At 42.6% G+C, this 17,039-nt stretch overlaps 2 protein-coding genes across 3 annotated transcripts; one reads left to right on the top strand and one right to left on the bottom strand.

Annotated features, from left to right (window-relative positions):
- Positions 1-1,145: 1,145 nt before the first annotated feature.
- On the top strand, positions 1,146-9,106 carry mthfs (5,10-methenyltetrahydrofolate synthetase (5-formyltetrahydrofolate cyclo-ligase)). The gene is made up of 3 exons (XM_068730766.1): positions 1,146-1,521; positions 4,846-5,110; positions 8,559-9,106. Exons 1-3 carry the CDS (start codon positions 1,411-1,413, stop codon positions 8,783-8,785), a joined length of 603 nt encoding a protein of 200 aa, XP_068586867.1. The 5' UTR covers positions 1,146-1,410; the 3' UTR covers positions 8,786-9,106.
- A 1,081-nt stretch (positions 9,107-10,187) lies between these two features.
- lins1 (lines homolog 1) lies at positions 10,188-16,934 on the bottom strand. 2 transcript variants are annotated; one of them, XM_068731001.1, is made up of 6 exons: positions 16,578-16,934; positions 16,392-16,481; positions 15,935-16,067; positions 13,970-14,563; positions 12,999-13,185; positions 10,188-12,715 (listed from the first exon to the last, which is right to left on the bottom strand). In XM_068731001.1, the coding sequence occupies exons 1-6, from the start codon at positions 16,923-16,925 to the stop codon at positions 11,938-11,940; spliced, it is 2,130 nt and encodes a 709-aa protein (XP_068587102.1). In that variant the 5' UTR covers positions 16,926-16,934; the 3' UTR covers positions 10,188-11,937. The 2 variants fall into 2 exon arrangements, with proteins under 2 accessions (XP_068587102.1, XP_068587103.1); XM_068731002.1 differs by having other exon boundaries at positions 12,999-13,182.
- Between the last annotated feature and the right edge of the window lie 105 nt (positions 16,935-17,039).

Genomic DNA, 17,039 nt, shown 5'->3' with positions numbered 1-17,039 from the left:
TAGATTTAATAGCATACAGGCGTCCACATTGTTCAGTTAGATTCAAGTTTACAAGGGTGAAAGTACAATGAAGAGCAACTGAATGCAGCAAGAGAGTTTACATGTGATTGTTGTCCAGTCTGAATATGTTTTTTTAGGCCAAGGACCCCCAAACTGATAGAGAGATGGAGCAGGGACCCCTGACTATATATATTGTATAAAATTGTGTTTAAACTGGGCCTAGTGCCATGTATAAACATACGTTGTTATTGTGCATTCAATACTAAGCTATTCAAATATTACGCAGGTTCATATATTCATGTTTTTATTTTAAACATGTGCACTGCCATTTATAAACACACCTTGTATGATAATCATGCATACAAGCTATTCAAATTGACGTTTTTATTTTAAACATAAATGTGGAAAACAAAAATGAGTGATGGCCTATTAGTGCCACTGCCATGCATAAACATACCTGTTATCTTGCATACAATACTGAACTATTAAAATAATGGACAGATTCATGTTTGGGGGAAGAAAAAAACAACCCTGCAGTATCTCCCGTTGAAGACCTTCGGCGTAGGCCATTGATTTCTCACCATCAGTCTGTTTTTACACATATCTGTTTACACACAGATCCTGTTGGATGCTGTCTTCAACCAGCTCGTTTAGGCAAAGACAGCCCTTGACATTCGATTTTGACAATCAAATTTTGTTTTTTTTTGTATGTTTATGGAAAGTTGTGTGTATGTGTGGTCACACAAGGAGAGCTTAAATTGGGATTCTGATTACTGTTCGTGGACATTTTTTTTGTATCATTCTACTCCGATTTCAATGTTGTTAAATAATAATTTCCAAAACGTCTGAACTGCGATACGTCATTAAAACAAATCGGTCGTTGATAACTTCGTGAGGCTTCCTGCAGGTTTAACTACAGGTTTAGGCTTCAAACACTGTGCTATACGATATATTGACCTACATTTACTTATTATGAGGTTTAAAATAAATAACTCAGAGATGCTGATTAGCCTCACATGCATCTCTAGAGCTGCTTATGACCATTTGGTTAAAAAAAAACTACAGATTGGGCTGTTGGCTTGCACTCCCGAAACTTCCGGTATGAAGCTGACGTCAGAGCCATGCGGCGTAGTGATACTAATGGTGTGGAGTCTTTACTGCACTGTTAACTGTCATGTCAGAGTCCTTGCTGGCAGTAACGTTAGCTGTTCTCATACTGTTATCGCCGCCTCTCATGTATTGATATACTTGTTAATGTTTAACTACTGGAAGCAAAAAAAAACACTGTCGAATTCGAAGTCGTCTCTACAGTAATAACAACCGACCCGCATACGGAACGCACTTCACAGAGTTAAGAGTCAAACATCATTTTTTACTGAACGTCCGCTTGATTTGAAGTTGTCAGGCAGAATGGCCGCCTTGCGTGCAGCAAAGCAAGCTCTGAGGAAAGAAATAAAGCGAAGGGTTGCAGCGTTGAGTGACGAGGAGAAACAGCGACAGTCTCTAGTCCTCTCACGGCAGGTAAGAGAGAGACACGGGTTGGCGGATTTGAAAGTTACTTTTATGGTGTTGAACAGACGTGCTAGCTATGACCGTTAGTCTCATACTTTTCCGTCGAAGCAAACTCCAATAAAACGGGTCCAAGAAACTGCCTTGGATATAACGTTATGTATTGTCAAGTGTCAGGTGACCAAATACTTTTTTTACATTCATGGGACCAGTCTTTCAATTTGCCATACACCATCTGTAACATGACGCTATACTTTGGATTAAAGGTTGCTTTCCTTCGGTCTTAACACAAATAGAACGGCACCTGGAATTACAGAAGCATACTATTAACGTTAGTATGTCAGCTATATTGCTCAAAGTGTACGGAAGTCGAGAACCGCCGTGCTAGCAATTATTTTATGAATGCCGTTAACTTGAGAGCACACGTTAATATTTTCGTTGTCAGCAGAAAAGAAGAGATTATTTGCACTTATATCTTATTAGTTCATGTTTGTCAGAGCAGGGTACAATGTCAAGATGACTGCTGTCAAGCCTTCACTCCCGTCTCCAGTCATACCAGCTGATGCTAACGTTTGAGCGCACCCGTATACCGACACTCGCTGCCAAGACCGAGCTGACAATAGACTATAAAGCAGTCTGTACACAAAAAGCACGACATAAAACGACTACGTATTAAAAGTCTCTGTAGACGGTGTATGGAGCCGACAGCTGGTGACGGACATGACGAAGCTAGCGGACGTACGTGTGACTACGTCCGGTTTTTGAAATGTAAAAATACATATAAATATGATTAGTTGCATTAACGTTATATGTACAAGACGTATAACGCGTGTAACCTGCGTCCCTTATACATTATTATAATTATTAAAATGCCACATTCAAATTGTACGGTAAAATCTTTCATTTTTGACTTGCTGGAAAATATCATCTCAGAATTTTTTTTTATACCTTTTGTGAACAGCTTATTTTGAAAACCGGATGTAATCACACATAGTGCTGGGCTGTATGACAAACATTTGTATCATGTTTTTTTTTTTTTCTGGAGGTTTCACGGTATACCACAGTATTTGTTTTTCATGACTGGGCTTTTTATAGTCAAGGATTCAAGGATCGTTTATGCAACACAGGGATGCACAACGAAATGCAGTTGTAGCCCATTTATAACGCATTAAAAACATGACAAACAAAACTAAAAACTAATCACATGTGCATCCTTCCACTAACTTCGCCAAGTCCATCTCAAGCTGTAATATTGCTATTATTTCTATGGTCCCAGCTTATATCCTGTTGTAGTATATGTGAATGAAGAAGTAAACATGGACCCAAACTGTTGTCTAGCTGTGCAGCTCCTGGGGCCTGTTGTTCGAAACCTAGATAAGGGATTAAGCCGGGATATGTTGGTTATCCTGCCTGAATTTAGCCTGCAGTCGGTTGTTCGAAAGCTGGATAACTTTATCCTGGTCAAGTTACCATGGTGATTTATTCTCTGCAGCTAGCCTGCTCCAGACCAGGCTAAATGCCAAGCTTAGTTGATTCTGTTGTCTTATCTTTGGAGTCAGTGGCTGCGCTGATCAGAAATGAATGTGTTTTATACAGTCATTCCATGTTCTGATGAAGGCTACGCATTGGCCTCGTTTTTAAACAAACAACACGTAGGCTAAATTATTATTTTTAAAAAAGAAATATAACAAAACATGATCAAATTAAAAAAATAAATAAAGTTAGCCTATTACGATAGTTCTTTTTCATAATTGGGGCCTATTCGTGTGTTCGTCATTGTAAATAAACACCCTTCATATTGTTTGCCAGCTCAAATCTGATTTTATTGCAGTCATTACAGTAATTAGAAATGGCTGCACTTGCAAAGGTGCTTGCAATTAATTACACGACTCATTTAATCAGTCCGTCTCCAAACTTCAAGACAGCAGCGGTGCTTCATTTTATGAGAGGTGTGTCACCTTACGTCAGCATTCAGATCCGCTGTTCATTGGAGGAAAGTGTCCACACCTGTCGTCTCATCAGTGAATCTGTGCTCGATCTCTGTGGTCTACTGAAGGAAGCCGTGGCCGCGCACTTACTCAAATTAGTTAGACCTGGCTTGACAAAGCCGCCCCTCCTCAGCCTGGCTCGGCGGTCGAACAACCAATTAAGCCAGGATGAACTTATGAGACTTTGTCCAACCTGGCTTTCCCACTTATCCTGGATGTCTTTATTCTACTTTCGAACAACAGGCCCCTGGTTAGCGTGATCTGGGCCGATTGAATGCATTTGGGTGCACTCCAACTTCAGCGTCCGTCAGCTGATTTGACCGTGGCGATGTGACCACAGTAAGCTCTATCCATGGTGGTGTTGTACTCCTGATCAAGATAACGAGTTCATTATCTCGTTATCTCAAGATGAAGTTTATTTTTTCTCATAATCCCGGGTTCATTCATGTCGATAGTGAAAACAAAAGGCAGATTTTCCGAGATAAGATTATTAACTAGTTATCTTGAGATAACATGTAGTCAGACCATAGGAACTCTCGACTGAACGGACCTATAGACCTGTTCACAACATGCCAAGATGTGTTTTTTAAGACATTTTTATAAAGGACTTTGCACAATATTTTCAGTCAGCATTAAGGTAAAGAAACCAAGACCAATAGATTTATTTTATTAGGGGGGGAAATACTCACCTACCAATCCATAACTCATTGTTTTGCTTCATGTGCCTCTCAGCAACTTTCATAATGAACAGATAATTTAGTAATGTAGAAGAACGAAGTATTGATGAGAGGAGCTCCTAGTAGTACTAAAATCCTAAAGATAACTCCGTACCTGAAGGCCACCGTAGTTCTCCAACATGTTGGAAAGGGAGGGGGGAGCAGAGGGGGATTGAGAAGGTTGCAACCTGCAACCCACCACTAGATGCCGCTAAAACGTACACACTGTTCCTTTAACAATGTACATTATTTTTTGGGTGGTGCAATATGACAATAGTTCTCCCCACCATTTTTTTTACTGAAGTTGGGTGCTTAAATCTACAATTCATTCATACACAATGTTATGCTGCTGTCGTTGATACAATTCATTTCTTCAAATTGTTAACTAAAGAATCTTTTGCATTTTTGCCTGAAACATGACTAAAGATTGATCGAGAAATTCAATAGTTTATTTTTCGACTAATAGATTAATCGGCTTAGTGCATTCACTGAGGAGAAACTATAATGTTATTTACATCTTTGATATTTATAAATCAATCATGGGTGACAATAATTAATTTACAGCCCCTGCTCCTGTGCTCTGATAATGTCACAGATTTCAACTTTCTCTTACTCTGCATTTTTTTTTGTAGCTGTTCAGACACCCCAAGTATCTGTCCTGTAAGAGGATTGCTGTGTTTCTCAGCATGGATGATGAGGTGTGCACCGAGGAAATCATCAAAGATGTGTTTAAATGTGGTAAAAGCTGCTTCATTCCAAGATATGAAAGCAACAGCAGCCGTATGGACATGTTGAAGCTCAACAGTCTGCAGGACATGGAGACACTGCCTCTGACATCATGGAACATCAGACAGCCGGATGAAGGTGACAAAAGCAGAGAGGAAGCACTGGCTGAAGGTAAGCATGGACACACATCCATCTACAATTGAATCTGCATATTGCTGATTAACAGGTCACAGCTCTTCTCCACCGATGTTTATTCTTAATATGGCTCCAGCTTTTAGCTACTATATACAGTAGCTGAGTATTGTGTAGTATGTTAGTTAGTTTGGTTTGACTCAACCTGTTCAACGCTTCGGCAGAGGCCCATGGTCTCTGATACCGACGCACAAGAGCGCCCTTTAGCATCTGTATGAGATGCAACGCGCTTTCAACCATGTCCAATGTAAACCCACCTGTGTCATTATTAGACATACACTAACCAAGGAGTTTTGTTGCTTAAACCTAACCTCCACCGTTTCACAACGTTGACCACAAGTTACAATCTTAACCTCCACCGTTTCACAACGTTGACCACAAGTTACAAACTTAACCTCCACCGTTTCACAACGTTGACCACAAGTTACAAACTTAACCTCCACCGTTTCACAACGTTGACCACAAGTTACAAACTTAACCTCCACCGTTTCACAACGTTGACCACATGTTACAATCTTAACCTCCACCGTTTCACAACGTTGACCACAAGTTACAACCTTAACCTCCACCGTTTCACAACGTTGACCACAAGTTACAACCTTAACCTCCACCGTTTCACAACGTTGACCACAAGTTACAACCTTAACCTCCACCGTTTCACAACGTTGACCACAAGTTACAATCTTAACCTCCACCGTTTCACAACGTTGACCACATGTTACAAACTTAACCTCCACCGTTTCACAACGTTGACCACAAGTTACAATCTTAACCTCCACCGTTTCACAACGTTGACCACATGTTACAATCTTAACCTCCACCGTTTCACAACGTTGACCACATGTTACAACCTTAACCTCCACCGTTTCACAATGTTGACCACATGTTACAATCTTAACCTCCACCGTTTCACAACGTTGACCACATGTTACAATCTTAACCTCCACCGTTTCACAACGTTGACCACAAGTTACAACCTTAACCTCCACCGTTTCACAACGTTGACCACAAGTTACAACCTTAACCTCCACCGTTTCACAATGTTGACCACAAGTTACAATCTTAACCTCCACCGTTTCACAAGGTTGACCACAAGTTACAAACTTAACCTCCACCGTTTCACAACGTTGACCACATGTTACAACCTTAACCTCCACCGTTTCACAACGTTGACCACATGTTACAACCTTAACCTCCACCGTTTCACAATGTTGACCACATGTTACAAACTTAACCTCCACCGTTTCACAATGTTGACCACATGTTACAACCTTAACCTCCACCGTTTCACAACGTTGACCACAAGTTACAATCTTAACCTCCACCGTTTCACAATGTTGACCACAAGTTACAATCTTAACCTCCACCGTTTCACAATGTTGACCACAAGTTACAATCTTAACCTCCACCGTTTCACAACGTTGACCACATGTTACAAACTTAACCTCCACCGTTTCACAATGTTGACCACAAGTTACAATCTTAACCTCCACCGTTTCACAAGGTTGACCACAAGTTACAAACTTAACCTCCACCGTTTCACAACGTTGACCACAAGTTACAATCTTAACCTCCACCGTTTCACAATGTTGACCACAAGTTACAATCTTAACCTCCACCGTTTCACAATGTTGACCACAAGTTACAATCTTAACCTCCACCGTTTCACAACGTTGACCACATGTTACAATCTTAACCTCCACCGTTTCACAATGTTGACCACAAGTTACAATCTTAACCTCCACCGTTTCACAAGGTTGACCACAAGTTACAAACTTAACCTCCACCGTTTCACAACATTGACCACATGTTACAATCTTAACCTCCACCGTTTCACAATGTTGACCACAAGTTACAATCTTAACCTCCACCGTTTCACAAGGTTGACCACAAGTTACAAACTTAACCTCCACTGTTTCACAACGTTGACCACATGTTACAATCTTAACCTCCACCGTTTCACAATGTTGACCACAAGTTACAACCTTAACCTCCACCGTTTCACAATGTTGACCACATGTTACAACCTTAACCTCCACCGTTTCACAACGTTGACCACAAGTTACAATCTTAACCTCCACCGTTTCACAACGTTGACCACAAGTTACAACCTTAACCTCCACCGTTTCACAACGTTGACCACATGTTACAACCATAGCATGCTTTGTTTTTTCAACAAAGCAAACATGGTCATAGGTCATAAACTACAATTACTGCTGCAAACATTTTGGCCACGTTTTTGTGAAGTGTGTCTTTTATCCAGAGGTCTTTGTATCTTCTTCTCTCTGGGGAAGAAATGCAGTTACTCTGACTTACTAGATGCAGCTTATGTAGAATATAACCAACTATCAATACCATTGGCATGTTTACTCACTAATGAAGGTTCAAGTGTGGACATGTGCGTCTGTGCAGAAGTTTAATCTCAGTGTGAAGTTTCTCTTCTGTCTGGATAAAGGAGTAACTACAGTACTGAGCAGTATGACCTGTAGGGTGTAACGCAACAAATTTGTAATCTACAATATTTGTAAATATTTATTTTTAACATGGGCTATGATCCAAACAATCAATTTTAATTTTCTGTCATGTTAAAAAGCCCACATGATTGGCAAGAATAAAAGCAGGGTTACACAAGTTCAGAGAAATTGCATTTGGAAATAGACCTTATTGATTCGAAGCTGAAATGTTTGACAGATCAGGAGGCATAACTCCCAACGTGTCAAATTTGACCAACAGTTTAATTAATGACACTGTTTAACGTTCCATCGCTGCGTGAAATAAAGTAGTTCAGTAAAATATGTGAGCAGGACATCATTTCTGCTGCTCTAGTTGCCAATGTCCGATAACGTTACATTGTCAACAAGAGAGCTAGTAACGTTAGCAGCACCGCTAACAGCCAAAGAATGAAGGTTCCGCTCAGTTACATTGTGATGCGTTCAGGCTCTGTTCAGTGAAAATGAGTATTGAGCAAAGTTAAATTGTAACATTATCATGATGTGTTTACGTTTAATCTCGTAAAATGTAGTGTTGGTGAGAAACTTGTTTATGTTGTGTTGAAAATGGGTTCCGACTGAATTTCGCAGTGCATCCCTGTGTTGCATGATGACGATAAATGATCCTTGAATCCTTGAATCGTGTATTTCTATGTAGAAGCTTGTGTGGAGAGAGCATGCACAAACAGGTTCAGTCCTCTAAGATAACTTCGAGCTGCTGTTGGCCTCAGATAAACGATCAATGGATTCAACCTCTGGAGACACAGAGATGTTGAACAAACAGATATTTCAGACTTGATCAAAGTAGTAAAGCGACAAACAAAACAACTTTTTTTTATACCCAGAGCTTTGCCCCCGGTGTGGTGCATCAAAGTGCTGTCCATATTTACAGGCAAGGGCTGCCAGTCCTGCTGACTCTGTCTGCTCTCCTTATCTAGGAGGTCTGGACCTGATCTTGATGCCAGGCTTGGGTTTTGATCGGTTGGGGAGACGTCTGGGAAGAGGGAAGGGCTTCTATGACACCTACTTGGAGCGCTGCATCAGACACCCCAGAGGAAAGCCCTACACCATCGCCTTGGCCTTCAAAGAGCAGCTGTGTCAGGAAATCCCCGTCGACGACAACGACGTGCTCATCGATGAAATCCTGTATGAGGATGAAGAGTAGCTAATCAGTCACCGCCTGTGGTCCATGAACTCTGAACCGGCTTTATTTACACGTCAAAGTCCGCCAACCGTTTATCCTGGCCTTTCAATTGAACACTTTGACCGTGGTTACACTCTTCTTCTCCCCGTGTGTGTGTGTGTGTGTGTGTGTGTGTGTGTGTGTGTGTGTGTGTGTGTGTGTGTGTGTGTGTGTCTTCCTTCAGTGTGAGCCGCGTGATTGAACAGTGATCAAATGTATTTCGTGGTCAAATGGGCGACTGTAAAACAGTGGATAAACACATTTCATTTCCTGTATATTCTTCACAATAAAAGCCCCTCGTTATGTTGTTGTTCAAAAGCTTTTATTTTGAAGCAGCATGAAAGCAGCATGAACTGTTGGGTTTTCGTCAGCAGTAAGGTAACAGCTGGAGTAGCCCAGGATGAACTAATGCGTGTTATTCCTGCTATGACTTGTCAAAAATATCATCTGTTATTACATTATTATACTAATTCATGGCTGTGTTGCTACTTGTGTTGAAGGTGCTGAACTATGTTCTGTTCTGTATGTCATGCTGCTGATGTTGCCATAATGAGCTGTTAGGTAATCACCAATTACCTACAATGAAGAATTGCTTTACACAATCACAACATTAAACATTAAAGGCAAATAAATGTTAACATATCTCTTAATGGCTGATGGACCCTGATATATATAGATAGATAGATAGATAGATAGATAGATAGATAGATAATATAATATAGATAGATAGATAATATATATATAATATAGATAGATAATATATATAGATATATATCTATATATAGATATATATCTATATATATATATATATAATATCTATATATATATATAGATATTATATATATATATATATAATATCTATAGATATAGATAGATAGATAATATATATATAATATAGATAGATATAGATATATATCTATATATAGATATATCTATATATATAGATATATATATATAATATCTATATATATAGATAGATATATAATATCTATATATATATATAGATAGATATATTATCTATATATATAATATATATCTATATATATAATGTCTATATATAATATCTATATATTTATATATTATATATATGCCTCCAACAATCTGTTCTACTGCTCTCACATTGTTGAACATCTCACCACCTCACATGGTGACTGACACATTACCACAGTAGTGATTCTTTTTGACTATTGAGCATCACTGCTGGAGGCAAGGCAAGTTTATTTGTGTAGCACATTTCAACAACGAGGCAATTCAAAGTGCTTCACATAAAACCATTAAAAGCATCAAAACATAATGCAAAAGATAATGAAATTTAAAAATAATTAAGAACATTCATTGAAACATTAAAAACAGTCATTAAAACATTACAAAGCTAGAAACAGAATAATAGTTGCAGTGCAGTTTAATAAATAAAATACAGTAGTAAAATGCAGAACTTGATTAAAATCCTTGAATGTGTTTCAATCAAAGGCAACAGCAAACAGAAAAGTCTTCAGTCTGGATCTAAAGGAGCTGAGGGTCTCTGCAGACCTGCAGCTTTCTGGGACTTTGTTCCAGATGTGTGGAGCATAGATTCACTGTTATTACTAGTTGGCATATTGAAGCTGAAATCAGTGAAGTGCTACAGTTTAAAAGCCTGTTGACCACATGACTGTAGTTCCATAATCAGGTCACATGATGATAACTTGGCAAACTTCATCCATCTTCCTCCTCTGGGGCCGGGTCGCCGTGGCAACTCCATCAGCTAATAAAGACGATAAGATGCAGCTCAACCTTATCAAAGTAGTTTTTAATCTAGACTGTTTGGGTGTGGGTTGCCGAGTTTTGGGCACATCAGCCGCAGAGATGTCTCCTTCTCTACAATATGATGGAACCATGAGGCACTCAGCTTGTGGTGCAAAAAAGACAACTTAAGAAGCAATATCTCTTTCCAGAAGTCATGATCCAGTTCAAGATAATTCACAGACCTCGTTGTGGGATCATGACTCTCTCTACAGCTGATATCTCCTAAACAATCTAGACTGATAAATAACATTACAGCAAAGAGGAGAAATGGATTTTGGGGTGAACCGTCCCTTTAAAACAAGTTTTGACCGAGCAGACTATCTGCTGAGGACACTCCGCACTCCTGAGGACCTTCTTGGACTCTGTGGCGGCATCAACCATCTTTTTTACGGAGTGGTCTGCTGGGGGCAGCAGCATGTCGACCGCCGACAGGAACAGACCGAACAGACTGGAGAAGGAGACCAGCTGTGGTGCTGGGATGCCCACTGGATCCAGTGGATGTGGTGGAAGAGAGGAGAATGATGGTCAGGCTATCACCCTCTGATGGACAACACCTCCCAACCCCACGCGGGACGCTTAACAGCACCGAGCAGCTCCTTCAGTGACCGGCTGCTTCACTCGTGTGAAGCAGGTACCAGCTTCCTGCTGCTGTCAGACTAGACAACCAACACTGCTCCCAATAGACCACAGGTACCAAAAACAAACCCCGGCAAATTATACATTCATTCATGTGAAATATATGTACAGTATGTGCAATATAAAGAACCTGTGCAATAGAAACACTTCATATTTCCTACCTCATATGTGCAATAATGTGTATCCAACCAACTAATGTGATTATATTGTATTTTTAGCTTTTGTTTACTTATTTATTATACCTTTACTGTTTGACTATTTATTGTACTTGTTTTGTTTTTTTACTAGGTCTACTTTGCTGCTGTAATCCTGTAAACGTCCCCCCTGTGGGACTAATATAATATAACTAATATTATCTTATTGGATCTTATCATACATGTGTGCGCTGCTCTTTGATGGCGGTGGGACGGTCAACCAGATAAAAATATGCTAAAACAAACAATAGTCTTCTTCTCTGAAGGGCTTTCTCTCGTAAAACTGGAAAAACACTTTCAGTGAAGCAAAGATTTCCCTTTTGTGTTGCTTGATAAAGTTTCTTTGTTGTTTTGAGTGAATTTCCCCTTCAGGGGTTATTAAGCTTGTAGTAGTCCGTCAACCTGGACACGCCGTAAACTCATGTGAGGACTAACAGACGCTGGACCACTTCGATTTATCTTCACAAAAACGTGTTCTAAACATCCTTATCATTTATTGAAATGTAACAGATGTGATTGCTAGGAACAGTTCTGTACTTGTGCTAAGAGCTTTAAGAGTGAGGAAGGGTTGTATGGGAAGAGTTTCTTCGTCTGCAGCCTCGTCACCACCTCTCTGAGCTCCGACATGCAGATCACTGCTCTGGCTAAAGTTTCACAGGTCAGCTGTCCCGACGCGGTCGGACACGACGACGCTCGCTCCCCTTCCCGTCTTCTTTCCAGTGCGGAGTTAAGTTCAGAGGCCGATGGCTCATATTGTCTGTGCCCGATTGGTACCGGCGGTCCACTAAGCTCTTGTTTCACATCCAAGGCACTAAATCTGCTTTTCTCACATACAGACGGCCCCGGTTCCTCCTGAGAAACCTCCATGTTCTCAGGATCAGACTGGTCAGAACTGTCGTACTCGACGAGGTGAAACCCAGCAGCCGGACGGGTGGTTACCGCTGGTGGAATAACACCTGTGGGCCGGACGCAGGAGCTGACTTCGACTTGATCCGGCTCACCTTCATAGGTCGCCTTCAACGCGTCGCCACCAGCTGAGGCGGCCGGCGAAAGACGACCGTCCGGCGAACCGATTCTCCCGCATGCCGCGGCGAAGCCCCGCCAGTCAGCTCGCAGGTACTTGAGGTAGCGCACGAAGTACTCTAGAAAGCAGGTTTCGGTGGAGATGAGGAAGTCGAGGAGGATGCTGTGGTCGAAGGAGATGCTCTGAAGCAGCAGCAGGAAGTGGCAGTGAGGGTTACAGCCGGAGGCGCAGGCCGCCTCCGACACGGCGAGATCATCCAACCCAGAGCACCGTCTGCAGGCAGAAACGAGCAGTTCAGTGAGCTCCTTCCCAAAAAACGGGGGAAAATAAGTCCCAAGTTCAAAGATATGAAATTGACCTTTTTATGTACGGTCCTATGAACATATGCTCCATGTACCACTCACACCGGGTCAAGTGTGTAACTAGCTCTGAGCTCAGACCTCTGATCTCATGGTCTTCTTGTCGCTCCACCTTCAAATCCTACACAGTCCCTGTTTCCAATTCGTTTTGTTTGCACGTTGATGAAAAAGAAATGACGCATGCATTACTGTCGTACCTGTGATGGAGGAATATGGAGAACAAAGCTTTGGCTGCCTCCATCATGTCGTCGTCCTGGTCTCCAAACAGCAGGCCGACCCAGCAGCAGCGATGGGTGACCTCTGTCAGCTGGACACCGCACCGCCTCAGGAAGCCCCACAGACTCTGCAGATAGCCATAGACCTCTGTGGCACTGTCCACTCCTGCTGGGGGGACAAGACGCAGGAGGGGGAATCACGTAACTCCACTCACAAATGAGAGGAGCGCCCCCTGCTGTGGAAATGCTGCAATACAGAGCGTCCACAACTCCTTTCTTACTGCATTACTGACCCACGGGGATGAAAGTTTAGTAACATGACCGCAACGAAGGAAAACTTTAAGGTGTGATGTGTCGTCACTTGGGTGAACACAGCATTTTAAAATGAGCGCCTCCTCTCGGTTCAATGAGCGAGCGAGACAGAGACAGACAGACAGACAGACAGACAAACAGACAACAAGAGAGAGAGAGAGACAGAGAGGGACAGAGAGAGAGAGAGAGAGAGAGAGAGAGAGAGAGACACACAGACAGACAGACAGACAGACAGGGACAGAACGAGAGAGAGGGACAGAGAAAGAGAGGGACAGAGAAAGAGAGACAGACAGAGGGGACAGAGACAGAAAGACAGACAGAGGGGACAGAGACAGAGAGTAACAGAGAGACAGACAGAGAGGGACAGAGAGAGAAAGAGACACAGACAGACAGGGACAGAGAAAGAGAGACAGACAGAGAATCAGAAGAATAAACCAATATTGTCTGATTGTTTCACAGCGGGGGGGGGGGGGGGGGGGGGGAGCAACTAATGCCACTTCAATCAAAAAGTCTTGACACTCAGCATTAAAGTTCACTTCAAACCCATCACCAACTCCTTCAAACTGTTCTCACGTGACCTCAATCCATAATCAAAACACAATACATACACCATCAGCCGTGTTTCCATCACGGGTTCTCACCTGTTGCCCCAGCTGTTTGGATGTGGAGCTCCACGGACTTGAGAAGAAGCAGGCTGACAGATCTCAGCATCACACAGTCTGGTTTCTGGCCTTCCTGCCCTCTGACACGTCTGGTCCCGCCAAAGTAAGAGGCAGACTCCACTTGAACACTCTGCAACCAATCAGCAGTCACTGCCGTTAGCACACTCTGAGCCAGCATGTTCATGTCAGAGTGGAAGCGCTTGTATCTCAGCCCAGTGGATCCTCCTAAAGCCCAGTCCTCTCCAGCCTTCTGCAGCAGCGCTCTCTTCAGGAGCAGCAGCGCTCGCTTTTTGACGAAATACCGCGACGAGCCGCTGACTGTCGTCAGCAGCGCTGAGGAGCGAGTGTGGGTGATTCTCTGACTCTTCAGACAGACACCAGCTGCACACGTCAAACTGGATGCAGTCAGCACCTCCAGCAGGTCCAGCAGGAGACACCATGTTGTTGCCCAGCGTCTGCTGCTGGTGACATCCACCAAACACTGTGCTCCCTCTTTTCTCTCTTCAGGGAGAAACTTGGAGCATAAAGCACACAGGCTGGAGTCAAGAGCCGCCAGAAGTTCCCCAAGGATGTCTGATGGAAGGAAACAGATCGGACACTCAACAAGGATCACTGCAAGAAACCCGGACTGCTCCACTCTGGCCTTCCTGTTGCTCTTAGTTAGCCTAGAAACTAGTGTGCATGCTACAGTTTTTTCGTGCTGTATAACCTAATAAAGTGTCATTTATCTGGTTGTACACGTCCAACACATAAACAGTCCCACGCTCGGAAGGCCACGAGTTTGACCTAGGAAGGTGTTAGTAAAGAGACATGAGTTTGGGACTGAGCCGGACTCTCAAAATGTACCAAAGCATCTGGCCCGTCAGGTCAGTGTTTGGGAAGTATCGCGCATCCGGCTGGATAAATGAGTCGTTCATAAATGAATGTTTTGATGTAGTTTTGCCGTTGTTCTTAAAGAATTCAGGGTAACGCGGGGTGATAAATTGATGTACAAATGATGAAGTGTGAAGTATTTCTTTAATTAATTAAATTCATGAACAAATGCCAACCATGCTGCTTCTCCAGGAAGAGGATTTACTGCTTTTCTCTGTTTGTTTTTTTTATCATTGTGCCTTTTAGTGCATGTGAGCGTGCCTTTTAGTGCATGTGAGTGCATGTGAGCGTGTCCCACTGGTTAGCCCATGGTTCTCATACGACGGTTACAGCTGAATTCGCCGTCCAGACCCACGGCGTCGTTGTGAAAGCGTAGCCCCGCCCTCCGGTTCCCCCCAGGTAAACACTGTAAGCTCTGTTAGCACCGTTAGCTGCTAGCCGACTCCATGTTGAGAGCCGTGTGGAGGCATTAGGTGTGCTCTGAATTTAGCATTGAGCACCTTTAATGTCGCAATGAATTTCAGTCAATATACCATTATTGTTTTGTTTTTAAGATTATTTTTTTGGCATTTTCGCTTTTCTTGGACAGTCACAGTGACGAGGCTGACAGCAGAGAAAAGGTGGGGATGACGTGCAACACAGGTCTCCAGCTGGAATTGAACCGGCGTCTTTGCGGCTACACGTGCTGAAACCATTCAGCTACCAAGTTATTGTTAATAACTCTCAAATATCACCGTTGGTTTTGACCTTAAACATCCATTAGACCAATTCACAGCCGTAAACATAAACAATCCAAACGTGTCCCAGTTAATTTCCTGTTGCAGCGCATCGGAATGACGTCACCACTCGTAAACGTGGAACCGAGCTAGCAGTGGAATTTCATCCAAACGGTCGATTGTCTGCATTTTCAATACTCTTCCTGGAGCCTGGTTTTGGGAGATTAGCGATGAACGGTCCTGGATCAGAGGAACATCAAGCAGAGGAGATCTGAGCTTCTGCTGTCTCATGACCACGGAGTTCAGCGGAGTGTTACGGGTCACTAAATGAACGGACAGAAGTACCTGGTTTTACCTTGATGAGCTCCTTTAAGAAGTCTTTTCAAGACTTCAGTCAGTGACCACAGACAGGCATCCAGTTCTGGACCAGAGGGTGAGCTGTAAAACACCCGCACACACTTCTGCTGCCAGACAGGACTGATCGCACCCTGAGAAATCAAAGTGTACATATATATATATATATATATATATATATATATATATATATATATATATATATATATATATATATATATATATTATACACATATAATGTTGGAACTTAGTACAATATGTCATATACTATATGAAGCTAATATTGATCAAATAACTGCTGCTAATCCTTTTCCAAAAGTAAAACACATAGACTTTATAGCTGTTTAGCATCTTTATATTGTTGCTTTGTGTTTCCTTGTAGCCATTTTGTGCGGTTGTGAGTCTCTATGCAGTTGTTTTGCGTCTCTTAAATGAACTAAACATGTGTTACAACTCACAGATTGGTGGAGCTGATAGAAAACACACGTGGATACGGTCTTTGCAGCTAGATGTGAGATGATCTGGTCCTCAGTCTGGAACTGGTGGATCTGTGGAATAGAAGTCTTTTCAGAAAACGCGTATTGCTGTTTAAAATGCATTTGTGTTTTTTTTTATAGTTAGCCCGAGGAGCGAGGGTGACTTACAAGATGTGACATGAGATCCAGGTCTTGAAACAACACCGCCAGCATCTCCACGCAGTACAACGTGACTGCTGGAGACAGGCTCCGAGACGTCAGGCGGGACGTAATCCTCTCCACCAGAGTCAAGCTGAGGCAGGTCAGCTCCACGCTGCTGCCATGGCAATGCTCCGCTAGAGAACGCGCTCTGTCCTCGGGGACGAGTCCACACACCCCGGACAGTATCAGGCCAGCCACATCCGCGGCCCTTTGGCTGGGACACGATCCCGTCAGAAAACATCTGTACGCATCTGTCAGACGGTCGAAGCGCTCCCTCATGGTGGGTCGGTCTCCGCTGCTCGCTGTGCGCTCCATGATGCTGCCTCTTCCGCGTGGAACCTGCCATGTGATACACGCGGAAGCAGCGCTGGAGCAAATAACGCCGAAGTCAGCCGGAGTCAAGTCACCTAGAGTTAACAAAATAAGACC

Source organism: Cebidichthys violaceus, unplaced genomic scaffold (assembly GCF_023349555.1).
Source record: "Cebidichthys violaceus isolate CVI_PGR_0920_01 unplaced genomic scaffold, fCebVio1.0.p SCAF_5, whole genome shotgun sequence".
NCBI classification, from domain to species: Eukaryota; Metazoa; Chordata; class Actinopteri; order Perciformes; family Stichaeidae; genus Cebidichthys; species Cebidichthys violaceus.
The sequence above is the reverse complement of the archived record's forward strand: the minus strand, read 5'-3'. Positions and strand labels throughout refer to the sequence as shown.

Excerpts from the sequence above, each read along its gene's own strand:
- mthfs (XM_068730766.1), top strand. The coding sequence starts at position 1,411 with ATGGCCGCCTTGCGTGCAGCAAAGCAAGCTCTGAGGAAAGAAATAAAG. Across the intron at positions 1,522-4,845 it reads CTCTAGTCCTCTCACGGCAG|CTGTTCAGACACCCCAAGTA; the intron begins GTAAGAGAGAGA and ends TTTTTTTTGTAG. Across the intron at positions 5,111-8,558 it reads AGAGGAAGCACTGGCTGAAG|GAGGTCTGGACCTGATCTTG; the intron begins GTAAGCATGGAC and ends CTCCTTATCTAG.
- lins1 (XM_068731001.1), bottom strand. The coding sequence starts at position 16,925 with ATGGAGCGCACAGCGAGCAGCGGAGACCGACCCACCATGAGGGAGCGC. Across the intron at positions 16,482-16,577 it reads TGGATCTCATGTCACATCTT|ATCCACCAGTTCCAGACTGA; the intron begins GTAAGTCACCCT and ends TCTATTCCACAG. Across the intron at positions 13,186-13,969 it reads CCAAACAGCTGGGGCAACAG|CAGGAGTGGACAGTGCCACA; the intron begins GTGAGAACCCGT and ends TTGTCCCCCCAG.